Source organism: Haemaphysalis longicornis, unplaced genomic scaffold (assembly GCF_048455015.1).
Source record: "Haemaphysalis longicornis isolate Haplotype H1 unplaced genomic scaffold, Haemaphysalis longicornis Haplotype H1 scaffold_6, whole genome shotgun sequence".
In the NCBI taxonomy this organism is placed as follows: Eukaryota; Metazoa; Arthropoda; class Arachnida; order Ixodida; family Ixodidae; genus Haemaphysalis; species Haemaphysalis longicornis.
In genome coordinates, this window is record NW_027526407.1 from 52,853,872 (window position 1) to 52,881,444 (window position 27,573).

Genomic DNA, 27,573 nt, shown 5'->3' on the forward strand with positions numbered 1-27,573 from the left:
GTCGCGCGCTCTTTCTGCTTGCGCGTTCCGCAGAAAGGCGGAGACAGCACTCTCGGAGAAGATGGCCGGTACCCTCGGCAAGCTGCCAGAGTTCAACCCCGACGGGGGAAACTTCGAGGTGTTCCTCGAACGCTTCGAGACGTTCGCATCGGTCAACGGTATCTCAGACGACCAGAAGCGGAAGCTCTTTTTGACGACAATAGGTGAAGACGTCTACGTGACGCTCAAGAGCCTGCTTTTTCCGAAGACGCCCATCGACGCATCGTTCCTAGAAGTCTCGAGCGCGCTAAAAAATCACTACTCACCGAGGCGCTCCGTGGTTTCCGAAAGGTACCGGTTCAACCAACGAAAGCAGGAGCCGGATGAGACCATTACGGACTTTATCGTCGCAATCAGGGAAATAGCTGCTCAATGCGAGTTCGGCGGTTTTCTCCAGGATGCCCTGCGAGACCGGCTCGTCGCTGGTCTTCGAACCGAAGCCATCCGGCGTCGCCTCTTGGCGATGCCCGACGAGGAAGCCTCCTGGGATCGAGCCTGTCGCGTAGCAAAAGAAATCGAAGCCGAAACTCAGGAAGACGTGAAATATGCGTCTCCGAAGAATGGTTCTGCGGGGCCTTCGACGAGTGGCGCCAACAGCCCGTGGAAACGCCCGGCAACCAGTGTCAAGGTTGAAACGCCTCGACCTCCCAACCCCAAAGTGCCAAAGACAGTACCACCAAAAGTAACTAAGCCAGCGACTCAAACTGGCGGAAGCCAACAGCAACGGGTGGGCGTTTCAGGTACGCCATCATGAAATTCCCCCTTTGCTTTACTAGGCGCAATGCCACTCTGAATCGCATTGAGCGTGTCTAGGGCATGCGATTTCGGTAATGCTAGAGTTTTAACGGGAATGCTGCGTTGTGCTGGAGTCAGTTTTTTAATCTCGCTTACACGCTGGTGTTGAGACAAATTAGGACGGCGCATGCGCGGGAGGGGGCGTGTCATGTAAACCACAGCTATGCCGGTGGTTCAGTGTGATAATCCTAAACAATACTAACAGCTAACTTTACAATATCTGGAACTCGGCATTCTTGGGCGAGTTCACCGTGCGCCTATAGTAGCATTCACTTAAACACCTACGTTAGTCCGAGTGGAAGTTTTGACTCCCCAAGTAGACTTTCTGACTGCTGTAGCTGTTTACAATTCGCGCACTGTCTGACCTTTGGAGAATCCAGTGGGATTGGCTGGAGAATCACGCATTACGCACGTGCTAGGGAGGCATTCTAAACCGAAACTATGCGGTTGCCTTGCGTTGCTAAATCGGAACTATACAACTGCGCTTCTTATTTTCCTGTTTTGCCATGCCCTCTAGGGTAGTTGGAAGGTCAGTGTAAAACACTAGCCTAGATTGCAACTAGGATTCTAACCCGAAAACCTCTATCTATGGAAGGCGGAACTAATGTTTCTTACGTGGTAATCCAGCACGGCTGAACCTGTCAGAGGCTTACGAAACTGAAACTGTGATGTCGCTTCTACGTACTTTAGCAAATAAATATGCGGTACTTTCAATGCCTGTTCCACTTTCAGAGTCCATCGCGAAGTGCGAATATTCGGAGTTCTCGAATGTATACGCAACACATATTGAAAGTCTATTCGCGTCCGATTCCACAACATGATATTTGCTATGCGGATATAAGCAGTTCCAGCTTAATAGCCAGCATAACACGGCTTTTAGTGATTGTGGTTTTGCGGAGCGAAAATCTCGAAGGCTCGCGGCAGATTCCGGGAAGCAATTAATGGCTGGAAATTTGATTGATTGTAGGGTTGAACGCGCCGACGCAACGCAGGCGATGAGGCGCGCCGTAGTCGAGGGCTCCGGATTAATTTTGACCACCTGGGGATCTTTAACGTGCGCCGAAATCTCGTACACACGGACGTTTTTGCTTTTCGCCTCCATCAGAAAAACGGCCGCCGCGGCCGGGAATCGAACCCGCGACCTCGTGCTCAGCAGCGCAATGCCTTAGCCACTGAGCCACCGCGGCGGGTAATGGCTGGAAATTTGCCCGTTCTGTTGCGCCAAAGTATCCGACTATGCTGCGGGCACTGTCCAGTTTTTTGTTAAACATATAGCGGTATTTTGCCGAAAAATATTGTGTATAGCCGGAATACTAAAACAAGTTCGAAGTTCGTAGGTGCCGTCGAAATATTATGGCGACCTAGAAGAATTTCCATTGAGCTCAATGACAATGGGAAACAGAGTCACATCTGAGTGTTGCTATGGCGTGGTAATACTGGCCCCAGAGAAACCCTAATGTATTACGAAGTGGCTTTGATAATGTTGAGACATTTTTTTTTTCGATCTGTTCACAGAGGAAACCAAAATTAAACTCAAATTAATGCAGCGAGGTCGATCGCTTTGCTAATAGTGAGGCTGTTGTGGGTCGTGTTCACAGACATGATCGCGTCGAGTGACGTGGACAACACCACACCATAAATAGTTGATCAACCAAGAAACAGTAAAACAGTCTCCAGTGGTAGCACAGATACCGCGAAATGTGTGTAACGTCAACACCTGCTTGATTAAAGTAGGATTTGCTTTTGGCGAAAGAAAAGCGCCAAGGGACGGGCAGAACGACAGAGAAGCTGACCAACACTGGTGGAGTCACGTAAGATTGTATGCTGCTGGTTAAATTAATGGTGTTCGCAGTAATGTTAGCTGTTTAGCATCTAAATAAAAAAATGTACCATGGAGATAACGTTTTGCTTCCTTGAAGATAACCCTGTGAAGTTGAATAAATTTGCAAGCATTACGTTTTCGACGAAATGCTAGGAGTGTGAAGTTAACCTAGCTCAATGAATTAGGTTTTTGACGAACTCGTAGTTGAATGGAGTTCTCCTTACCTTTTACCGTTTGTGTACGGGTCATCGTTAAGGACGTTTCGTCGAAAGTGAACGACAGAATCCTTGGAAGGATATTAGTACTGCATCTAAGGTATCTTTCAGCGCCCGTTAAAGATCCCCAGGTGGTCAAAATTAATCCGGAATCCTCCACTACGGCGCGCCTCATCGCCTGCGTTGCGTCGGCGCGTTAAGCCCTACAATCAATCAATAAAACCGCGTTGCGCTGCTGAGCACGAGGTCGCGGGTTCGATTTCCGGCCGCGGCGGCCGCTTTTCTGATGGAGGCGAAAAGCAAAAACGCCCGTGTGCACGAGATTTCGGCGCACGTTAAACATCCCCAGGTGGTCAAAATTAATCCGGAGCCTTCCACTACGGCGCGCCTCATCGCCTGCGTTGCGTCGGCGCGTTAATCCCCACAATCAATCAATCAATCAATCAATAAAACCTACAATCAATCATCTAAGGTATCTGAAAAAGGAGACGCCTACATAGCTATCGGTAAAGCCATAGAAATCTTTCTTTGTGCACTCGATACAATTCCATATAAGTATTGAGTGGGCTTGTCTCAAATTATATGTGATATCGCTCGGGTTACGCAAAAGAAAGTAATCCCGGTGATGGATATATGGGGTGTGTGCAAGTGTGCGGGCGTGACTATGTGCTTGCTTGCGTGCGCGCACGATTGTCCGGAAATAAGTGGCTGCTCGCTATCAGCGAACAAGTGCTTGTGCCGATAACTCGCGGTGATAACTTCTTAGCAACCGACCTTTATGTTTGAATATAGCGCCAGATCAAGGGCATATGTAGATAAGTTAGAAATGTTCTACGAGGCGCGCCGTAGTGGAGGGCTCGCGATAATTTTCTGCCTACCTCGCGTCTTCACCGGGCTCTTCGTTTCTCGCCTTTATATGAAAAGCGGTGGCCGCTTTTAGGTGGAGTGAAAAAGAAAGAATGCCCGTGTGTTGAGACTTCGGCGCCGTTGAGGATCCCAGGTAGTCAGATAATTATCCGGAGCCCTCCACTATGGCCTCGGCTCGCAGCCCTAGTTAAACCGATAAAAAAAATGTATTTCTGTTTTCTCAGTATACTGCCTACTCCTTTTAAGTCAGTCGCGTTGGCCTACACAATAAGGCGACTTATACATCGATACACGGTTCACTACTTTGACCTATTCATAGGTAAACGAGAAGTGCCCCATCTGAAGGAAGATTAAGTCCTTTCTGAGTAATGCAATGTCATATGTCCTAAGCCTCGTCAAGGATCTTCGCATCCGGGCTTCGTATCGGCACCTCACGGGCAAAGGAGGTCACACTTTTCTCTATCGTTGGCTCATGCCTTCACAACACGTTCTTCAAAACGTACCCTCGACAAGCAGCTTCTTGAAAATCTGTGCACTATTGCTACAATTGGTTGCCGTATACAAGGAACATGGCGGCGGGTGCTCCGCCATCCTTCGCAACATATTCTGACATTCTCGATACTTAGAAGAGACCCGATGTGCTGCCCATTGCGTTTTTTTGTGGGGTTAACCGACCGCTTAGCGCTGTTTCGCTCTGTGGAGTCTGGACTTCGCTGGCGTAAGTTGACTTCGAACTTGTCTTTGGATACCGTTGCTCTGCCCTACAGGTGTGAACACTAACTTTTTCGGCCCCGTGCTAACCGTCCCTAATCTTCTGGAGAGAGAGAGAGAGAGAGACTTGTAGCGGGCGAAAGTAGGTTAAAAGAGCGGGTTGGCTACCGACGCGAGTCTGGCGGCGACAGCAGCAGCTCTGCCCACGAGTGAGCCTTGGACACCCGGGTCAGAGCTACCCAGCGCTGCCTCCCACTGCTCGTCAGAGGTGATTGAAAGGAAAGGGTCAGGTGGTCAGACCCACAAGAGTGGGGGACTGTGGCACGGATACCACACGCGGGGAACCGTTAACTCCGCACGGTCTTGGCAGGATGTTACCAGGCCACGCCCCTGTCGACTACGGCCATGCTTCACACTCGTTATAAATCTGCGAAGCCACACCCCATGGTTACGTCGTCTTTAAAAGCGGGGGCCCGTTGGTGGCACAGGTCAATGTCCCCCAGTGAAGCTTACTCATCCCAGGAGTTTCAGGCGCCTCAACGGAAGCAATTTCTCGTTTCCCAACACCGACATCTAGACAAGCACTCCGTTGCGAAGTGGGCGTGCCACCGTCAACACGGGCGACCGCTTTCCACGCGTCGTCCTGACGCGATGCCAAGCAACACGCCGCCTCCGGCTGCTCACTCCGACGGGCCTTCTTAGACAGCGCCTTTTCGTTGCTGCACTTGGCACCTCCTATTGTACATCACTCGATGCTCCCGACAGGAGTCCCAACTCCTCCCATACGATAGCGGCACTGTCCTCGCACTGTCCTCTAGAACGCAGACACTCCTTGCGAGCGGGACTTTGCACCCGCGTTTCAGCAGCTTCAGAATTTTACCTTTCACCCCCGACTCCTGACTGAGGTTCACCGCCGCCGTCGTGGACTTATAAGGCTTTCTTCTGCACGCCTGAGCTAAGCCCGTCGCCGACGGCGTCGCCCACCGTCAGGACCAGCGTGTGCACTAATGCTTGGTGCAGTCATCTACTCCACTTCGAGGAAAGGAAAACGCTGGCGTAGAACAGCGTGGACGCGTCGCTGAACACCGCTCTTGATGCACCAGCCCGTCTACTTACCCCCTTAAGTCAGAATCGTCGCTGCTGCACGCCTCAGTTGGATGTAGGGGCCGTTCGTACGTCTGCCAGCACGTCCTCTCCACAGCTAGCCTACCGGGCTGTCCTTTCACGTGAAGCTACCACAAGCTCGAGGCACCCTCGTGTTCTTTACCTGGATTTCTTTACCCGGAGGCACCCTCGTGTCCTTTACCCGGCCCAGCGGGACTTTTTAAAGCATGTCCTCCACTCACGGGGACATAGTCGTCATCGTGGTCACACCCGCCGCGGTGGCTCAGTGGCTAAGGCGTTGCGCTGCTGAGCACGAGGTCGCGGGTTCGATTCCCGGCCGCGGCGGCCGCTTTTCTGATGGAGGCGAAAAGCAAAAACGCCCGTGTGTACGAGATTTCGGCGCACGATAAAGATCCCCAGGTGGTCAAAATTAATCCGGAGCCCTCCACTACGGCGCGCCTCATCGCCAGCGTTGCGTCGGCGCGTTAAATCCCACAATCAATCAATCAATCATCGTGGTCACCTGGCCAGGAAAAGGAGGATGTGCGGAATTGCAAGGAATTCAGTTTTTCCAATTGTGTTCTGCAGTCCGACGTAACAGCTGGCATTACGACGCCAGCACACAAACACACAATAAGGCATCGCCGTATATCTAGCATCATGAACACCTCCTCACTCGAGATTTGTAGAACCAGGAAATTCCACGTAATTTAATGAAAGTCCAACAAATTGCAAGGATTTATATGATGTCCCAAGTGATTTCAACTAGTCACAGGCAATTATGTGGGTAACTCTTTCAAGCCAAACAATATTTCGCTATAAACAATTATTGAATATTAGTTTCATCTGTTTTTTTAACAAAGTGGTGAAAATACCAGCAGAAATCGTAACGTGGCCGTTATTTTGAGAGAACGCTGTGGTTGGCGTTTTTTTAAAGATGGTAGTCTTTTTTTGGGCTATTAAAATGCAAACGTTCTTGTCGGTCACTCTGAGTTACTTTCGGTGTCTAACTCGGGAATGCTTGAACAAGAAGTTGCAAACTTGCAACTACTAAGACTGATGACGTGGCTCATTCATGTCAAGAGTGTTCAACAGAAAGCAAACACTAATCATATTTGAGGGTGAACGAAAAGCACATAATTTCAAGTTGCAGGGACTCTTTTAATCAAAAAGAGACGTGGTATTAGTTTTTAAGTTCGCAAAAACAACACGCTAAAAATGGTGCCGAAGTGAGGCTATATAGATAAACGTAAACACACACCAAAAAGTGTTTAATTCAACCGTTCTAAGGACAGTAGAAATGAAGGGCTCAAAAGAATGCGCATGCGCAGCGAGACAATTGAACATACTTCAGTTGGCTTTCATCCACTTTTCCGCGTGCTTTGTACGCCGCCCCGTGTTTCAGGGTGTCAGTGCTCCTCAAGCTGTTATGACAACTTTGGCCTGTCCTATTCGTAACATTTATTCGTTGCGTAAGAAATTTGAAATTCAAATTCTAATCATGGGAGGAGCACCTGAGGAGGGAGAGAGGTCGAAGGGAGAGAGGGGAAGAGAAGGAGGGAGTTACGTGGCAGGGGCGGCAGAAGACTCGTCTTTCGACGACATTCGCAGTGAAGGAAGCGGATATGCCACCGTTTTTAACACGAAAGTGTTTTATTCCCGGATACACGAAGATTTCGCTGACGTCATATCCGTCACGGAAGTGACGCCAGTACAGCGAAGCAAGCGGCGTGTAAAGGCTGCACCCCTGCGCACAGGGTATTCTCGCGGGGAAGCAACCAACCTTTAGTACCAAAGAGTACGTTATACTTAGGGTTGTTCGTTTTCGGGTTTTATATTTTAACATGAAAGTGTTTTCTGCCGGGATGCACCAAGATTTCTCTGACGTCATATCCGTAACAGAAATGACGCCAGTACACCTTTGCCGAAGCGACCCGCCAGCAAGACGTCGCTCGCCAAGCACACCCACAAAACAGCCGCCGACCCGCAAATCATGTTCATCTGCAGATTTCGCTGCACATTTCACTTTCGTGTTTTACTGATTCCTATGACAGAGGAGTCAACCACAGTTTTTTTTGGAGAGTGTCATAGCGAAGAGCCTTTGGGCACATTAGGTGGCTGGGTGCACATTAGCATAGTTCGCAGCACAGTAACCGTCCAGTAACTTCGGGGTTTCCTTCTCTTCCATGTTTCCGTGTTGCTTGTTAGGTGTACTTAATTTTATCTCACTCTTGCCTGCCGTATACCCCTCGTATCCTACGCATAAAATTTAGCTGTCTTAGCAAAAGCGGTGATTGTGTGTCGAATGCCTTAATTGCTCTTTCTGCTCCGTTTAGGAGTCCTCAACCCTTCATGTTCAAACAGCAGCGACGCAGCACAGGCTACCATATAATATTTTCCTTGCTGCATGCTTCCAGCAGTTGCATGTGTCTTCATGATTGCGGTGACTGGAACAGCTATGCTCGTTTCATAATCAGCGCCGTGTCAACTCAAATGCTTTGTTGACAAGCTTGTTTGCATACAACCGCGCACTCTTCAGCTTTTATCGTTTCAAAAACAAAAACGAGGTTTTCTCGAAGCTAGGAAATGCGGGATTGTTTTTGTTTGTCTAGCGTTAACATTTTAGCTGTCTTTTATTATAGGCCATGGTACGAGAAACTAAGCCTAAGCTGGTCATTCCAGCGATCGATCATCTTAGGTTATCACGGAAATATGGACCGTGTTTCTTTCGATCCATGGACGTAAGTGGACATCGTTGCGTACTGGGTACATCATCGGTAATTGGCCATGGCGTGTATTATGTATTTGGTATGCCAGTTTTTCATCCATCGCGTATCGTCAGGGTCGACACCTTCAGTTCTCTGACTGAGCGTCCGTTGGACAGCCTCTTGAGATTATTATGTGCTTTTTCTTTCATCTCGTAAAAGTCGGAATCGCGTCCGTTTCTTGTTGCTCGTTGAAATTTTTGATGGCGTTTCGTGAGTTTGGTGGCTTTCGCTAGTTCGGACACCGTGTAACAACATTATTGTTGCACTTCCAGGGCGGAATTGCTTCGGGACCACTGGATCTCTACCGTTGAACGGCAAAGTCGACACCCTTAACAGGAACAGTTCTGTGATCGCGCTCGCTCACGAGCCTCTGCCGCACAGCTCCCATAATAACGTGGACGGATTGCCCGGTAGCTGTTCGCGGTGCAACACATTCTACGAAACGTTTGTCAAGCTATCCGAAAGAGCTGCAGCATTCTTAGAACTGAACACCAGGAGCCAGAATAACGCCCTGTGGTCTGTGGCAAGGCGCTTGAGGGTTACCTCGTCCAATGTAAAAAGAATCCCGAAAAAGGACTCTACCCAGGGCGAAAATGCAGTGAATGCAATCATTAATCCAACCTTCGCGGGAACTGAAGCCACACGACATGGCCTAAATTACGAAGCAGTCGCTCGTGAGCAGTTCACGAAAAACACAGGACTCCGCGTGATGCCCTGCGGCATTTTTGTATCACCAGAAGCTCCTTGGTTGGCCGCATCACCCGACGGCATTCTAACCTCTGCTGACGCAATTTTAGAAGTGAAATGCCCACACGTGACGGACTGCCTGGAGCTCATCAGGGGAGGAAAGTACGACGTGAGGCTGGAAGCAGACAACTACGTTCTCTTGGAGAACGGTCCCAACGGCTACTATCACCAAGTGCAGTTCGCCATGTTTTGCGCGGGAAAGATGTTGTGCTATTTTTACGTCTGGAGCGCAAGAAATGACATCCTGGTGGAGGTGCCCTTCGCGCCAGACTTTGTAGCTGCCTGCATGCCCAGGCTACGAAAGTTCTACTTCACCGAACTCCTGCCGGCACTAGACCAACAGCACCGCGAAGGAGCATTGCAAATTTGTGAAGAGTACAAGGATCTTCCCAAGGTGTGAAGAATCCAACGGACTAAATGCATCGTGTTAGCTGGTATCTGCAGCAAGAACAAAACCGAGGGCTGCAATTTCAAAACGCCCCAAGGTCTTACTATGCATGACGAAGCAGTTCTACATTGCATGCGACTGAATGCCACCTGCACAAGACACTTGCTTTTCAAGCTACAACACACCACTTCCTCACTGTGTCTACTTTGTGACGTGCGCGAACCTCAGGCCATCTCATTTTTGACTGTGCGTGAATCCTTGCGCCCACAATGTATCTGAGTGTATATAGGAAGTGAGTGACATGTTCTGTCCCTGGTTGTGACCTAAGCGAGACCACCGTGTGGCCAAAGCTGTACTACTTTTCCTAAAATGTACAAGACCGGACCAGTGTATATAAATACCTTTCTGCAAGTATGCGGATTATCGTCATCACCGTCGACTTATTTTATATTATCATAGTTCTTTTAACCATCTGGCGTAGCAAGACACGCGTCCTCGCCAGGGTAACATCGCCAGTGATGCTAAAGGCACCGCTCTCTCTTCCACAACTGTAAGGTATAAAATAATATGCGATGCCAAAATACCAGGATGCTTGCTTGTGGTATTCGTTTTTCAGTGGCACATTTCGACGTAAAAAATTTATCATTAAATCTCGCGCTGTTTCCGAAGTTGCTTTTTTCGTACACTGTAAAATTATTTACACCTATTTTGTTCATAACCAACGCCCTTAAAGCCTACCAAAAAACAGAGAAAAAGTTGGAAAGGGTGTAATTTACGATAAAACTCCCTTTAAAAGGGTGTTTTCTTGTGTTTTTGCTAGGGTGTAAGGGTGCTTTAAATGACAAAACACCTTACAGGGTGTTTTCCTTTTTTTGCTAGGCTGTTATGGCCAGTGATTTACACTTTTAGGTGTGTAAATCTTGTTAAAGTTTACGGTTTTCCGGATTTATGCTCACCTGGATGAATGAACAACCAAGCAGCCCGATGTTAACAATTATTACTCGTAAATCACGTGATAATATCCGAAAAAAAAAATAAATGCTTCATAGCTAGAAATCAGCGTCGTCATCATCAGGTAATATTTGATGGAACATGACTAATTTTAGTACGATTGTAAGGCGGAGAAACGAACGCTGCTTAGAAAGGCACCAGAGTCTGTTGTGCGGAACGAAATATCTTTCTAATAAAACAACGAATGCGCAACGCTCTTAATTTCGAATTTGTCATTAAGTTAAGTGGGGCATCTGATACCTCATGTGGGATTGTGCGGTCCTCGGTGTCCGGAGCGCCAGGCGACTGCCCTCTTACGGCGAGTGGACAACGCCCGCGAATCCCAGTTATGCCAAGCAGATCGGTGTTCGGATACCGGGATCAGGGCACTAGATTCAGTTACCTTGGAAGTCGGAGCCATCCCACAGTAGGTGGACGGTAAGCTGGGTAGTTTTAGACTCGTGATGACAAAAATTAGCGGAGGCTTAGCTCGGCTATGCCAGGATATACGTAGCGTGAGCTAAGGTTCAGCTGGTTAATCTTAGCTTTCCTGGTGGTCTAGGATTAGCTTATCGTACTTCAATGACACACACACGGTATGAACATTACGTGAAACATGTGTATTTATTTTTGCTCAACGTCTGGTTGCTTCTCTTTTGCCACAAAGACGGCAGGCGGCTCCGGCGCAGCGTCGGACTTCGCTACTGCGCAACCGAGGCGCACAGCTGGGCACGCGCCGGCGCCAGTGCGCCTGGCGCGGCTATGACGTCACTCATCTGGAATGCGCAGACCGGCGAGGCGCGCGCAGCGGCTCCGGAGCGCCAGCTGTGCGCCCTGAGACGTCACTGCGCCTCGCGCATGCGCAGCAAGGCTCTGGAGGAGCAACGCGAAACTGCTCAGCCTCAGCCAGTGTAGCGCACGCTACAAAAACCGCGCAAAGTAAATAACGAGAGCAGAAACAGGAACGCCGCGCTGTCGTTCCTCTCTCTACTGTCGTTGCTTACTTTGTGCTGTTTTCGTCATCGTGAACCACAGATCCTCCACAGTAGGTGATCTGTAGTCTGCCTGACACTGGTCGTCCACCCTGGGTCCGGCTTTCCCATGTTTCGAACACCTGTTCTGGTGTTGGGCTCTCTTGCGCTCGTAGTTACGCCGTTTGAGACGTTTGAGATGACATCTTCCCCAAACGTTGCTCCAGTACGCCTCCTGTGTAGCGAAATTTCTAAGCATTCGGGCAATGGCACAAATTTGCGGGGTCTCAGTTGTCGCAACCAACGCCGATCTTGCGGTCTGCAAGCACCTTCTTGCCCAGTCAAGTGTGTTCAGATCCGGGGGCGCCAGAGGAACCGATATTTCCGGTTTGGATATTCCGGTGCATATTTCCGGTTTGGATATTGCGAATGGTTCCGTACCCAATATCGCCTAGGTTTTCCGGGAACCACTCAACGCGCGCATCGTCGAGTGTAGTCTTACTCAAATCAGAGCACACAGATTCGTGATGGTTTGGCAGACGGCGCCTTCAATGGTGATTTTTCTTGGACGAGCAGGTGCTTCTTCGCAGTCGATGCTGATGGCGGTGTGGCTGCTTATGCTGGCTACGCCGTGCGTGTACAAATAATCCGATAATTCTATTTTAATGCGAAAGCATTAGGCGCCGAATTGTGCCAAAAAGAAATTGTTTGATTATGGGGTTTAACGCGGTTATGGGGTTTTAAGGCGTTGAGGCGCGCCGCAGTGGAGGGCTCCGGTTTAATTTTGACCACCTGGGGATATTTAACGTGCGCCGAAATCTCGTACACAGGGGCGTTTTTGGGTTTAACGCGGTTATGGGGTTTTAAGGCGTTGAGGCGCGCCGCAGTGGAGGGCTCCGGTTTAATTTTGACCACCTGGGGATATTTAACGTGCGCCGAAATCTCGTACACAGGGGCGTTTTTGCTTTTCGTCTCCATTAGAAAAGCGGCCGCTGTGCCCGGGAATCGAACCCGCGACCTCGTGCTCAGCAGTGCAACGCCTTAGCCACTGAGCCACCGCGGCGGGTTGTGCGAAAAAGTGGCGTTGGCGCTGTTGTCCGGTGCAGAAAATCACCGACGCTGTGAAGAACAGAAGCGCGAAATGGGATTGGAAAAACATTTATTGTGCCTTCGGTTGAAGTCCAAGTTAAGACTTCCGGCTTGGCCAATGTCGTCCTCGCTGTCGCCACCAGGGTTAGAGGTCCCTCCCCCGTTACAGCGGCTGCGAAGACTTCTGCCTGGCCAACGCCACGATGACCCGCTGGACGGCCTCGAGTTGGAGGTCTTGGTTGTAAGATCACTTCGCCTCTTCAAAGGCGGGCGGAAGTCTTCCTGATGTAGAATCTTGTGGGAAGTTCAGACAGTCCCAGACGATGTGCTCAAGAGTCGCGGGGTCGTTGTGACACACCCTGCACGTACCGTCGGTGTGTGCCTCCGGGAAAATCTTGTGCATGAAACCGGGCTCATGACCGTTCGTGTTTGGAGCTGCCTATATGTGACTGCCTGCTCCCTGCTCAGCCCTTTACAGGGCGGCGGGAGCACGCGTCTGGCGAGCCGATAGGCCTTGGTGATCTCGTTGAAGCTGGTCATTCGGTTTGTGCTGAACCACAAGTGATCACCGCTCGACCCGGCGCAGTCAAAAAAAGTTGGGTATGTTGCAGTTCGTATGAGAAACGAACCCGGGTATCCAAAGAAGGAGCCACCATATCGCGTGACTGTTTAACGTGACGGCACGGGTACATGACGGCGTGTGAAGAGAACAACTGCATCCCGGCCACCTAGAGCCCCGATTCTGGGGAATTAGCGCTCGCATTAAGAGAAAGCGAACTGACTCCCGCCTTGTCAATGCTCTTGCAGCGCTCGTATGAGCGTGTGTAATGGATCCTGCAGCGTCCACTTCAGCGGCACCGGTTACATTCTTCAGCATTTACACACGTAACCAATCTTAAGTGTCTTTCTGAATGTTTTTTTTTTGCTTTTAAAATAAGAATCTCATGTAGCACAATTCAAAATCAGTGTACTTGAGACCAAAGTGAGTGAGTGATGTATTTTATTGCTGCGTGATCACACTAATGTGTATACAGCCTTGAAAGTCCCCTCCATTGCAGCGTCTGCGAGGGGTTACCATGTAATTCTAGGTGGTCGATACAAAAACCTGATGCGTGGCGTCTTCGATGCTATACCGAAATCCGTGATGATGACACCGTGGCGCGTTGCTAGTGGTACCGTATGCGCGGCAATACATCAATCCAACGCTGTCTCAAAGACAACTATGTTGCATGGAAACGAACGTCGCCCTGTCAAACATGCCTGTCTCAGGACGTGTAGAGCAGCGACACCGCGGAGCATATTTTCAGGACGCAGGTGAGAACGACTTAAATGATCGCCAAGGGAGATGCCTAGTAGTTAAGCCTAAGTCATACAAAAAACTTACAGCCGAGCACAGGCCTGGCTCGAGAGAGAGAGAGAGAGAGAGAGAGAGAGAGAGGGAGAGAGAGGGAGAGAGAGAGACAAACATTTATTGTACTGGTGAGCAGGAGGTTGTTCTTTGGGCCTCCACCCAGTGAGAGGCATCCTTATTCCAAGATGCCTTCGGAACTGGTCAGCTGCTCCACCCACTGCTCTCGAGCACCATATGCCGTTACAGAGTGGCATACCTCAAACATTCCGACGTAAAATGGTTCACACCAGTGTGGAGGACTTGAGTGCCACCTTTACGTTCTGTGCTCTGGAAAAGTTCCCGGAATAAATGACCTTACGCCAAGAATGCAGAGGGCGGAAAGTCCGGAAATCATATTTCCAGCTAAGACGGTGCACGACTGTACCACTAAAAGGGGCCGTGGTGGCTCTGTGGCTAAGGCGTTGTGCTGTGGAGCCCGAGGACGGCAGTTAAATTTTGGCCACGGTGTCTGCTTTTTAAATGGAAGTGAAAACGCCGGTGTGTCGAGATTTCGGCGCATGTTGAAGATCCCCGTGGGGTCAAAATTAATCCGCAGCCCTCTACTACGGAGCCCTGGTGTAGTTTCGGAGCATTAAACTCCCTAATTGAATTTTTTGGTGCCATGGTAACGGGTTTGGGAAGCTGGAGAGACAGCCGCGTCGCTTTTGTACTATCGTGGTCACACTTAGTGGGAACACGGGAGTGCGTGGCCCGAGCTACTACTTGAGCTTCCTAGCGGCGCCGCGCGGAAACATCACGCATGCGCGTTGTGAGAGTCTGGAGAATACAGGGCTCATCAGGCGCATCGCGTCACCGGGCGGCAGCGCGTCGTCTGCTATATGCAAGCTGCCGGCGCTAAACGAGCAGCAGACGTTGCCAGCGGCCGTCTGCTGGCACGAACTTTGTTTGAAGGTAAATACATTTTGTGTGCTTTTCAAGGCGAAAAGGTATCAGCGACGTGCTTATCGCTGACGCGAGCGCGCAAATTATTTGGCATGGTAATGCCAGTAACAAAGGTGCTGTAAAGTAAATGGCCTAGAGAAACACTTTTTTTCAAGCTTTTATAATGAAAGACGGTGGTCTGGGCAGTTAAAAAATAATAAGGAACTAGTTGAGACGCCCTTACTAGTGCGTCATGTCGTCGTTGACTTCGACGCCAGCAGACATTCTTGACGGAAGCGATTCGTAGAGCGCTGTCACAAGTGAGGTGTCGCTTGCCAGCAGCTGTCATTCAGCGAGCATTGCGGCCTACAGCTCGTCCTCAGTAGCCGAAGGCATGGGGTTCCGGTTCAGCGCCACTTTCATGCGACCCCGAACATTCTCGATGATGTTGTGGTCGGCTCCCTTCGGCACCCCCCATGCCAGCTGCTCGATGCCGGTCTGCTGAGGGTGTGCCTGCACCCAGCGGGCCGTATGGACGGGGGCCAGAGCCAACCCCCGGGCAGGGTGGCCTCGAGGTGCGTCCCGGATACGGCCTTCGTAGCGGTATGCTTGGACAATCCTATGCACCGTATGCAGCGGCCTACTCACGAGTTCCCTGATTTGTACCTGGGGGTAGCCCTTCTTCGACAATGCGACGATCCGGCGCCTGTCTTCTTCAGGAACTCTTGACATGTTGAGATGCTACGGCCCTTCCGTCACCGGCGCGATTTTGTGCGCATTTTATAGCGTCTCTTAGCCCAAAGAACTTCCGGAAAGCGGTGGTAGTTATATATATATGCATGGATCCTTACATCACTGGCGTAAAACGTATTTCAACATGACCGGCGTTTCGGGCATATTTACGCCCACAAAGATAAAACTTCCCTAAAAGATGACACCCCTACAGACGATGCGAGCAGTGGGCGCACATAGCCAGTGTGGTCACGCATCAAATATTCATGAGCTCGCGGTGACAATGTTTGCTTGTGAACGCCAAGGCGACAGAATAGCGGTGCGCATCTGAGGAACGAACCGCCATGTGATCTTGATTTCCAGCAACAAATTGCTGCGTATCTGCAAATGCGGTTCACGGCCGCTAGCAACGCCTGCTGCTCGTTTAGCGCCGGCAGCTCGCATGTAGCAGACGACGCGCTGCCGCCCGGTGACGCGATGCGCGAGATGAGCTCTGTACTCTCCGGACCCTCACAACGCGCATGCGTGCTGTTTCCGCGCGGCGCCGTTAGGAAGCTCAAGTAGTAGCTCGCGCCACGCGCTCCCGTGTTCCCACTAAGTGTGACCGCGATAGTACGCGCCAAGCGTTCTACGAGTGTCGTCTCAGCTTCTCAACATTTATCATTATATTTCGACTGCCTGATAATTTGCCTAGTGCCACACCTGATATGGTATGCCACTTGTTTGGTAGGGGGAGGATGGGCGTTCGTCTAGGTGACACGCCGAGTCGAACGACAGACACAGAATCCCCTCTCAGTCCAGTGTAGCTTCTCTGACTGGACACACTGTACAATCCGCCAAAAGTGTTCCGGGAAAGAGCTGGATCATTTTAAACTGCGATTTGGTTCTGCCTACACGTATGCTCACTAATAACTGCATGCAGAGAAGCAGACAAGTAGAAGTAAATTCGAAAAAAAATCGACGGTTTTGGGTGTCTGCAATGGTTCAGCCATCGATGTGTTGTTCGTTAACATGCATAGCTCAGCCTCACCTGAGGACGCATGGGTATTTTTCAAATAAATGTTGATCAAGACCCACTAAAATAATCTTTTCTCACCCCTCTCTAACGGCTTCTCAGCACGCAATGAACCCTACATTATAACCACCTCTCAAAGGTACCCTAGGGAACAATGCGTATTGTGGCTGAAAAAATACAGAACGCTGCAACGGGCGTGAGCGCAAGATAAGACGAGTGCTCACTCCCGGCCAATCTATCCGTAGGAGCCGCAAGGTAGGCCATATCGAAGGCGTGCGATATCAATGCGGTAAGCCACGTAGCCAACGGTTGATTCCCAAAGCCGTGTCGCACAGAGTGATAGCTGTGGGTGTTGCGAACAGATCGGCTGAACAAAAGGAATTCGCTAGTCCTTGAGGACACCTGTACGGATATTGCTAACACAATGTCTACCTCTACGCCTCTTATCTGAAAACCCACCAGAAGGCCCTGAGCTACGCTGTTGAAGCTTTTTTTTATCTGAACACATTTCTGGCACGCCTGGGGAAAGAGATTTTTGAGTAACTGTTTATTTTCCTGCCAATCGTGGTTCTTTGCGCCTGCCTTAGCTAGGAGGCCTACTTGCTGCGGTATAATCCGTACTATACTCGATTACAACTCAAGAACGGCTCCACCTCATGTAGTGTATCACTCCGCTAAAGCGCCGAACCCGTGACGTTAGTGCGCGCGCGTTTTGAAAGGGGTTTGCTATGAATGCGTGATATCGTCTGCCTTGTCTCACGCGGTTTGTTTGTCGTCACTAGAGTCGTTTATAAGCATATTAAGTCCAAACAATCACGGGAACGACTCACGCCATGTTCAAAATATTCTCAGTAACGCCCTACTTGCGCCGCGCGGAGAAACTCCGGCTACGGTGATAAGGCACAGCGGCATCTTCCGGTGCCGTTCTTAAGTTGTCACCGAGTATAGTGTCACTACATACGGTATAAGACTACCGCCACTCATGCACGCATGGCAGCAACGGCGGCCATTTTGGTGTTTATCAGTGTTGCGAGATCGCCGCCTCTATGGTCTCGCCGCTAACTTATACCGGGTCGTTTGTTAACAACACTGCCGAAGATGCAGCACAACGGCGTCTTCGAACACACTTCTCTGTCTGAAATGCTGCTACGCGCGTTATCATTGATTCGCGTTTGGAAGGACGTGAGTCGTGCGCAGCCGCAGAGTTGGAGAAACAACCTAAGTCTACCATACTTTACCTACTGAAAACGCGCAAGCAGCAAAATGGCAGTGCCCGTGCACCGTTGCACTGTAACGAATGTCACGTGATGCCAACTGACCACTGATCATGGCGGCTGCACGGAACAATAGGAGAAAAAAGTGCCGATACTCTGCAACCTTATGTAGTTACACTAATCCATACAGCATTGAGATATTGAGCGTATTCGTTTTATTTAGGAAAATGAGGGGAAATGTGTACTTTACAGAACGTCGCTGCTTAATTTTTCTGGCAGCTGCTGGAATTGAAAACACGGCTCATAAGACGAAGCACTAGTTAGGTTCATGAAAAAGCTGCTTTGGACCGATAACAATTACACAAATTTTAAAGCAAAACTTCAAATAAATAAGCTAGATATTAAAACAGATAATGGGTGGGCCCCGACGCTTCAGGGGGAAAGGTGTTGGTTTGCTGGTGCTTTGATCAGTAGTTTTCTTTAGATGTCGGTCATCAGGGCAACCCCAACCTGTATCACCCCACCGATCCCTTACCTACTCTTATCACACCACTGTATGCACAGGCACCTTCCAACACTATGAGCTCTTACGAGGGTACTGCTCGCCACCCCACCACATCGATGCCACCACCACAACAAAGACTGTATAGCCATCGAGAGAGTCTAAACAAGACTTCTGCAAATGTAACCAGTTTACATAAAATGACCCCATTCACTTTTCACACCACTGTGCAAATCCTGCAGACATTTTGCAACATGACGAACATCGTCTAAACTTTTCACACCACTGTGCAAATCCTGCAGACATTTTGCAACATTGACGCACATCGCCTAAATTTGAACTTCGTACCCACACTTGCCCCCTAGCCCTCTCATGAGCAGTGGGACAGGACACTGTCTAGCTATTAACCTCCTGCTAGGCCTGGCTAGAAGGGCTGCTTAGGCCCAATACTACTCGGACTAGGGCACTCGCCAGAGGAAGAAGACAACAATCTCTCCATCAAATGAAATTTATTCCTCTCACAAGCCTGTTGAAGCTATCTCATCGGAAGAATTCCCACACCTGCCGTCAAGATTCTAAAGCCTTAGCATTCCCACCTAACATGGGACCGCTGGTCAGGCTTCCCTCCCCGGAACGCCGCAGCACACTCTGCGGTTCCCAAAGTCTCGCACCGGGAACTCCCGACGTGACTGTACGACTCGCCCACCACGACAGGCTCGTTGAACCCATTGCCAGCAACCTACTCCAACATCTTGTCCCCTACCGACATACCCGCTGAGAATACCCTCCTCAACACCCCGCACTCACCAGCGAAGAAACGCACATCGTGCGACGTCTACCAACTAATAACCATCCTGTCCTACATCTCCCACAGCCGTTTCATCTATAACTGCCCTGAATGCAACACCCCAGCCACTGCCCTCCCGTCGTATTCCTTCACCCCCACCATCCCACCCTATGTTCCTCCCCTACTCCCCAGCTGTGGGAATGCACACCGATCAGCTCGCAACCGCAGGACTCCTGAAGCCTCATTGAGTTCCCCTACCCCTGAGAAGTGGGATCACGTGACTACCTGGAATAAGGAGGCCGCCCAGCTGCTCTAGATCTAGAACAAATAAATATTAATTATTCCTCCTCCTCCGGACACTGAAAATAATTTCTCGGCAATTACAATAACTTTGCATCATGTGCAAACAAAAATTTTAGCACTGGTTTCGCTTTTGGTTTGCACAAAAATGGCGTTTGACAATTGTTGCAAGCACCGAATCCACATCAGTTTCCGATTTTCAAAAACAATCCGACGGTATCCTTACCCACACCGGCACAGTCATTTTCAGAATTTCCGGGCGGAGATACGATTCCTCCAATAGCTACCTAGTGCGCCTACTTCTAACTAGGTTAGAACGCGTACTTTTTAAACTGAGGTTAGCCCACTCTAAACCTGTATTTTATATCATGGCGAGCACGTTGGTGCAATAGACTCCTGTATTTTATGGACTCCATATTTTTTAAATGTCCCTGGAGTTCGAGTTGTGGAAGCGTCCCAATCAGCAGAAAGTGCCAAGCGCGAGCATGGAAAATCGTCAGTGGCCAGTGTTTCCGAGCTTGCCACTACCTCGGCCGCCATTATTGGCTGGCGTGTTGGAAAGGTGACAAGCATCAACTTTCGGAAGCAATTACGTTACTTCCCAAAAACAAATGAGCAGCATAACACAGCAGATCTCTTTGATTATTTTTTATGATGCGCATCACATTTACAACGAGAAACCCGACTGAACAGTGGAAAGAATACGAAACACGTTTGTTCAAAACTTAAATAAGAAAGCAAAACACAGACGCAAAAGTAGACAAAAAAATGAAAAAGCTCATGAAGCGCGAACCGATCCCTGCTTCGTTTAGCTGTTTGAGGTGCCTACAAAACAGAAGCATCCAGGTAAACGAAAACAAGGCCATTGTCTTCGGTAATTCGCCGATCTGCCAAGATCACAATATGCAGTTCTACAGCGCTGTTGTAGAATAGTCCAGCTTGGAAGACTTGTTCTCTCTGCTGCATCCGCCACTTGTCCAACGGAAGCACTTTTACGTTGTAGCGCCTGAAATAAGTAAAAACATTCTTCGCCACAATGGTAAATGCACGCTCCTTACCAAATGCATCCCCTAGCACCATCGTTGTAACGCATGCACGCGTGAAAATATTCGGCCTAAGCTTTTAGCTTGTTAACAAGCGCTCTCATACATGATATGTAGTGCACTTACTGCTATTTATTTTTCAATACTGTGCCTTGTGATAGCAGTTGCTTGGCTCGTTTTTCAGAAAACAGTGCGCAATTTCAACGAAAAACTGCTTCAAACTGTGGCAGTTGCACAAGGGAAAAAAGTTTAAGAGACAGAGCAACACGCCAGCCGCTGCGGGAAATTTTGTTGTGCTTACCGTAGTCACACAAACAATCGCAACAGGCAGAAATGTCGTGCCGTCAATGTTTTATTAGCGCAAGTTTTGTTTCATGACAACGCGGGATCAGAGACTACAAGGAAACTCACTACACAATAGATTGAAAACGCACGAACTTTTGTTTTTTCGCGAGACATCTTTGCCAACCTAGAGCTAGATGAGGTGCCCTGTGACCTATTAATGAGTTGTGTTTATAAGGGGTAATCAAATAAAGCGACAATTCCAAGTGACGCTACAAACTTAACTGGATTGTTTATTAAACTGGTTACAATGTAGCTGTCGCCGTCGCTCACTTCTGCCTCGTCCGACGTGCCAGAAGTGAACGGAACCGGCGGAGAAGCCCAGCAGCAGTGCAAGTACTTTGTCGCATGGCAATATTTTTACGTGGCTCACGAAAACAATTTATAGCTAGTGTTTAGTGATGCAAGCTTAATACATCCGTAACTCTACACGAGTCTTGCTTCGACGCATGCTGGACGTCGTGAACTTGCAGTTGGATCACGGCTGCTTGTTCGATAAACAGAAAGCCGGAAAGGGGTAGCTAGAACTGGCGTCCCACAAATAGAAGCAGATGTACGTGACCGCCTAATTCTTCGCAAGAACCAACAACACTAAGCAGCACTCAAGGGCGTCAAGAGTTATAAACCACAGGTGAAGTTTAGGCAGGAACGAGCGCGAGCTCTCGCGTACCGCGCACTGAAAATTGAAATGGTGACTCAGGTTTCCAGCTGCCGGTCCCAATAGGCAAGCAGTGTTATTCTACCAGAGAGATATACTTCAAACACAGTCAACGGCACCAAAATACACCTCACAGACACCTACCTACATGAGTACTACGGCGTTTTGAATGCTACACAACATACACAACCATCACAGCGACGCGTCCGCCCGGTTCGAAGCCGTGGAAACAAAGGGTGCGCGCGGGAGCGCACATCGAAGTAGTCCACCGGGAACCGTTGCGTTAGGACACACAAATGACGCATTTCTACAAAACCTGAAGCACTATCTCGCACGCTATTTTGAATACGCTGCCCTCTAGTTTCAGTTGGCGTTGTTTCGTGACACGGTGCTGTGGATCTTTCGGTAATTACTTTGTGCTGTGTTGTTGCCTGTTCACCGCGCTAACCGCCATGTTTACACATGCCACGTACACGGCATGCGCCTGGCCGGGAACCGCTTTTATCGGTTTGCAAAAGCTTGACCGCCGGTAAGCTTTCCGTGTGACGCCGCTTCCGGTCGTCGTTAGCTTGGCGTTTGATCAATCTTTCATACGAGTTACCGATGGGTGGCCGATAGCTCGGGAGCCATCGGGTTTCCAAACATTGGCAATCGGCCACTGCCATTTGGGATGGCCTACGGCGACATTGAAATTTAAAACGTCACACATGGCTTGTTCCTGGGAATATTGCCAGGATCATTGGCGATGAATTGATTCAGTCTTACTTATTCACATACAACTTCAGCCCTAAATTGAACCTTGAAATACAAATCCAAGTCCTCGTAAGTGTCGTTCGCAGAAGTCCTGCTGGTAATTTTACATGTTCGCGTATTTTTCATGCAGCCTCCGATGTAGTGTTGGCCCTGATGTCCCCCACCGAAAAAAGCAAGTCACAGCCTCAACAAGGAAGGGATGTTCCTGACCAAACGGGTTTCTCGTGCGATCAGTGCAACTCCAGCTACAAACACGAGAGCAGCCTTCGGGCGCACGTCTGGTCATCACACAGTACCGATGGCCAGAATCCGTTCACGTGTCGGGTGAGTTTCTGTGGTTTCTTTAGGTGTGTGAAAGGAATACTTCTGAGTAGTGTAACTCATACATAAGGCGAATCGTCCGATGGCAGTAAATACTTTCGTTAATGCGGCCGCCCTATACAATCTTAAATAGCTACTGCTATACATTGACGTGTCTCAACCTTAGGCCCAACGTTTTCGAACGGCCGCGGACCACTTTGGTGTTTGCCATGCCACTGAACTACACGCAACAACTTTTCTACGCAGAATAAAGGGAATACGATCACGCAGTGCTTGACACCCAAAGGGCGCACGGTGTTTCTTCAGCGCACTGTGGGGATATTATAAGCGCACATTTAAGCGCACTGTGGGCACATAAATCCTAGACATATCGGCGCTCGCGTGCACATCAATCCTGAACATCTCTGCGCGCTGTGTCACATAAATCCCCCACATCTCAAAGAAATGTGTGCACATCAATTACAAGCATCTCGGCGTAGTGTGTGCACATCAAGTGTTTTATTTAGTAGCAATCGCCATCATCCCTTTCGTCGTCGTCTGCCGAAGTCACAGCCGTGTAGGGCAAACCCTCTTGTAGCGCGTCCTCGCCTCGATAGACCTTCACGTGTTCGTCAGCTGGTCCAGTGGCCGTCTCCACGTGTGTATTGTAAAGGATGGCTTGACAGAGTCGTCGTCATCGTCTGCGGAGTTTCGGACCCGTGGTGTGCGGTCGCTACACGACGATGACGATGAAGGCGGGAGATCCTCAGATCGCGCAAGCCCAGACGCAACCCCGGACGACGTTGAGCGGTCTCCCCGAGGCACGAACTCACGTGCGCTCGGTATTTTTTGCTGATCCACTGCACGAAGGTTGTTCCCGTCGCCTCGAGACGGGGGCACCGGGCAGCCGCCGCGAGGGATGGGCTCACGTCCTCTCGGGGTCTTCTGCCTACGCCGGACAGATTCGTGTCGGCCTAAACAGCATTGCCGTTAAAATATTTGCCATTGCTGGTGTTCGAACCCTGCGCGTTTGCTCAAAAACCCAGAATTGTATCCGTAGGCTAGTAAGGCAACAATGGCAGAGTGCTTTAAACGGTTGCTTAAAGGGATGGCAGGATTGTTGTAAGCGAACCAACAGATGGCGTTGGGTGCGGGCAGGAAGTACCCGACATGTACGAACATGGGAACCAAATCTCGCATATTGAAGGGAAATCTTGCACCAAGCAAAACGAAACTACCCCTCTGTTTCACTCGCATGCCAATGTATGTGTCAATTAACCACGCTGGGGATTGGCCGAAAATAAGATCAGCAGACATTGCCATGCCAGGAACACTAAGCTTGCATGTTTGCTTGCTTCTTCCATAGCTTTTTTGCTCAGCGAGAACCTTGCCCGACCACATGGTCCATGTCCGCGTATCATTAGCTTGGCAAGTGTCTCATGAAAGGACGTTTTCTCCTTTTACAGATTTGTCATCAAATGTGCGTTAATCTGGATAGGCTTTCGGCCCATATTCGGACCCACACCGGAGAACGTCCGTTCGAGTGTCCCCAGTGCGATGAAAGATTCGCGCACCAAAACACACTCAGGAATCACAGGCTTAACTTTCACCTGGATTCTTTTGGCTACATTTGCAAAAAGTGTAACAAGGGCTATGAAAGTGACAGGGCCCTGGAAAAGCATTTCCAGGCTGTTCACGGCTGTTGACAAATGGAACACGAGGTTCCCAAGTAGCCCGGGTAAGTGTAGTTCGGCTTTCTTGAGTGCACAATTATTGGTGTGATCGCGGGCTTAGGCTGGCAGGCGCTGCTTTTGTAAATACACGACTGCTGTGCTTTATTCTCCTTTGGAAGAACGGATACGAAGCATATTTCTGTTCACTTGGATGGACCTTTCTACCAGACAACATTGCAACGACTGAAAGACGTGGTTTAAGCGCAAAGAGATATCATTCAGAGCTTGATTACTCGGCTGTTGCAACATTAAGTGCAAGTTAAACCACTCTGTTGCAATCTTTAATTTACTTCTGTTCGCGGCCATCCTAACTATACCCTGGCTTATGTCAATTGTGAGCTGTGGGGCCGTTCAGATTTTCTGATCGATAAAGCCAAGTTAATTTTCACATTTTTCAACACAGGCTCTGCTTTTGAATTAAATTCATCTCTATGCCCCATTCCCAGCAACGTTATAGATAAGGAGATAACTTCCACAGAAATAGAGAGCTTCGAGGCCCGCTCTGTCGCTTTAATAAAAGAGAAAATCCCCTACTCAGACTACATCACGGCTAGAGGGCTGAACGACCCGAAAGCTAGAGAATCGTCTTTTCACCAGAGCCGCTGTATTTCACCATAGCCCGGTGTCGGTGATTAGTAGGGGTGAGTCACGTGAAAAAGGTAGAAGTGTTTTGAAGACGAAAGTATTTTTTAACTACTCAAACGCGACAATCTTGATGTCTGTCTGTCTGTCTGTCTGTCTGTCTGTCTGTCTGTCTGTCTGTCTGTCTGTCATACAGCCGGCCCAGCAGGGCTAGTCTGGACCGGCACTGAGCTTGGTCAGCGAGAAACGTGGCAGTCGTGGTGTCTGTGTAAGGCTCTTTGGCTTCGCCTTCCGACAATGCTGGACCCGCGTTATGCGTGACACCTTTTCGCGATGCAAGTGAACCAGGCCTTCACTGAAGACGCCGTGCATTACACGAGGCAGTCAATGGGTGTGAAGGAGGCCACATTTTGTTTCTCACCCCATCTCCTCTACAAAGGAGTGATGCAAATGATGATATCCATCTTGTCCGGACCGCACAACAGTCCCACTACGATCTCCGGCTTTAACGTGCGCGTGAAATGGTCAGTAACTGAGCGCAGAAATTTTGTGCTGCCCAACGTTCTGCAAAATAAAATAAAAGGGCAATTCAACTTTCCCAGCGTACAATATCCCTTCGTGACAGTGAAATTACTTTATCCAAAGATGCAATTACGTAAAAATTGTTGACGGCCCCAACAGCAGTGAAGAGATACAAATAACCATGCACCCTTTGAACGAAGTACTTCCTATAACGAAGTCGGTTTCCTTTCCGGGAGACTTCGCTATAACAAGGGATTAGTCTGTTACAAATATTAAAGCAACAGCAGGCCAACATTACCTATTTCGCCCAGCCTATTTCGCCCAATGGCCCAGCGTAGTCCATCCCATCGAGGTATTCGGTCGTACAAATAAATATCGTGAAGATGTCACCATTTTGCCCTAAATAGCCTTGAAATATAGGCTGCGTACGCAAGTTCTATGGGCGCAACTATTCCATCCGCCAGTACAGATTATGCACTGTTATGGAGCGGACGCCGATACAAATATGCGAGGCTGGAGCTCCCCCCGAAACCCACTTCTGTAGCAGCAAAACCGAAGGGGTAACCAAGTTAGGATTATATTTGGTCACTTGGCACAAATGGGAATTTTCGAAAAATAAAGCCCTATGGTGGAGGCTCAATTGTAGGTCTCTAACTTTCCATCTGAAATTTTTCTTGCTATATTACTTAGAGAAATGCTGTGTTAGCACCTTATACGTCAATCGTGGTCTTCCAACACGACCACATGCTTGCCTTTCAATTCTCCACTGAAAATAGACGTACATCATTTCTTGGCCATTCACTTCCAACGCATCAACCCAACACACCATGGAACTATATGGAATTCGTAGCCGTAGGCAGCATATACAAGTAACTGAACCTCTACAGAGTGTTGGCACATGTCTCAACCCGTTTGAAATTACTGTTTCTACTGGGTGCCTTCTAGTATTTCATGTTCATAGAATGTACGCACTTGATATCCTGCTGTAATTTGTAAGCGCGGTGACATCCACTTCTCATGAGCGGTTAAATAGATGCTTCTTGATTTATTTTTCAGCTGCGATGACGACTGGTGAAGGGTATCATAAATCAACTAGATGCGGAACAACAGCCACAATACTACGCAAACTGTGTCACAGAAGAATCCTGATGAGCGCATGCTCATCTCCAACTATCTTCGGCTGTGTAACATCTGGTCCACCGTAGCGGCCGGCAACGACGCTTACCTCACAAGAACTTTACTTTAACGGACACCCTTTTTCACCATGGTGGCCCCATTCGATCCTCTTAATGCCTTCATTCAAGCTCTTGGTTCTGACCAATAAATAGGTTGCGCAAAATGCTGCCAACTCTGCTTTGCTCCGTCTTCATACAGCCTGGCATCGCACTCGAAACGTGGTTTTTAAGCACTGTGAAAAATCTAATAATTGTCGTGGACCATTTTAAGGTTCACATGGCTGCACGTAGGACTTTTTATTTTTGTTGTTTTTTTACATTGCGATAGAATTTCCCTTAGCATAAAAACTAGCTATTTACAGGTTGAGATGGGCACCCGTCTCTAGGAGGAAGACAAGAAGGGAGCGGTGGTGCGGTCCCCAGAGCCACTGCTGAAGGTCTGGGAGTCTTCCAGGGTGGAGGCCTGTGCCCCTCAGGTGTCGCTTTCTGGCTGAGTTCAGTGCAGGACCCTCCCATATTAGGTGGTCCGCATCAGCTTGTGCGGCAGGAGCTGTGCAGAAGGGGCAGGTGTCATCAAACGGGGCATGGTAGCATGGTGGCCACGCCCGGGTCACCGCAGGTGAAAGCGCCACTCCAACGCAAAGCCTTCGCAGCAAAACCTCTTCCCAGCGAGCAAGCCTACCGGGGAGGTCTGCTCCACACGGCGGAATGAGGGCACGTGTGGCGTGACGCAGATCGTCCTTCCGTTGGAGAAAGTTTTCTATTGGACCGGTTGTTAACATTGGCAGCGGCCGAGGAATAGACGTAGGGTGACAAGCCCTATCCGCTGAAATGTGAGCGCGGAGGGTATTCCGCCGAACCCACAACAGCCGGATAGGGCAGGGGTACGTGTCTAGTAGTGTGTGGATGTTCGTTAAAATAGCGCGATTGTTGGATACTCGGCGTAAATCCCGTGTCGCCGCCGTGGAGTCCGTATAAAGATGCGGGATGGAACCCACTGGGGCACGCTGTAAGCCCGGCTTTAGTGCCTGGAGGCCATCCTGGATGGCTGTGAACTCTGCCAGTCGAGATGGCAGGGTGCGAATGGTTTGATAGAAGCAAGTTTGAAAGGCGTCAGGGTAGACTGGACATTGCATC

The 27,573-nt window shown here is 49.4% G+C and overlaps 1 protein-coding gene across 2 annotated transcripts; it reads left to right on the forward strand.

The window, feature by feature from the left end:
- Window positions 1-26,614, forward strand: LOC144142675 (uncharacterized). Of its 2 annotated transcripts, XM_077674333.1 has the most exons (4): window positions 4-779; window positions 22,255-22,448; window positions 23,891-24,162; window positions 26,318-26,614. In XM_077674333.1, the coding sequence occupies exons 1-3, from the start codon at window positions 62-64 to the stop codon at window positions 24,128-24,130; spliced, it is 1,152 nt and encodes a 383-aa protein (XP_077530459.1). In that variant the 5' UTR covers window positions 4-61; the 3' UTR covers window positions 24,131-24,162; window positions 26,318-26,614. The 2 variants fall into 2 exon arrangements, with proteins under 2 accessions (XP_077530458.1, XP_077530459.1); XM_077674332.1 differs by lacking the exons at window positions 22,255-22,448; window positions 23,891-24,162; window positions 26,318-26,614 and adding an exon at window positions 8,594-9,870 and having other exon boundaries at window positions 1-779.
- Window positions 26,615-27,573: the final 959 nt, after the last annotated feature.

Bases quoted from the DNA above. Each gene is read 5' to 3' on its own strand.
- LOC144142675 (XM_077674332.1), top strand. From the start codon at position 62: ATGGCCGGTACCCTCGGCAAGCTGCCAGAGTTCAACCCCGACGGGGGA. The intron at 780-8,593 runs GTACGCCATCAT...TTGCACTTCCAG, and splicing joins GCAACGGGTGGGCGTTTCAG to GGCGGAATTGCTTCGGGACC.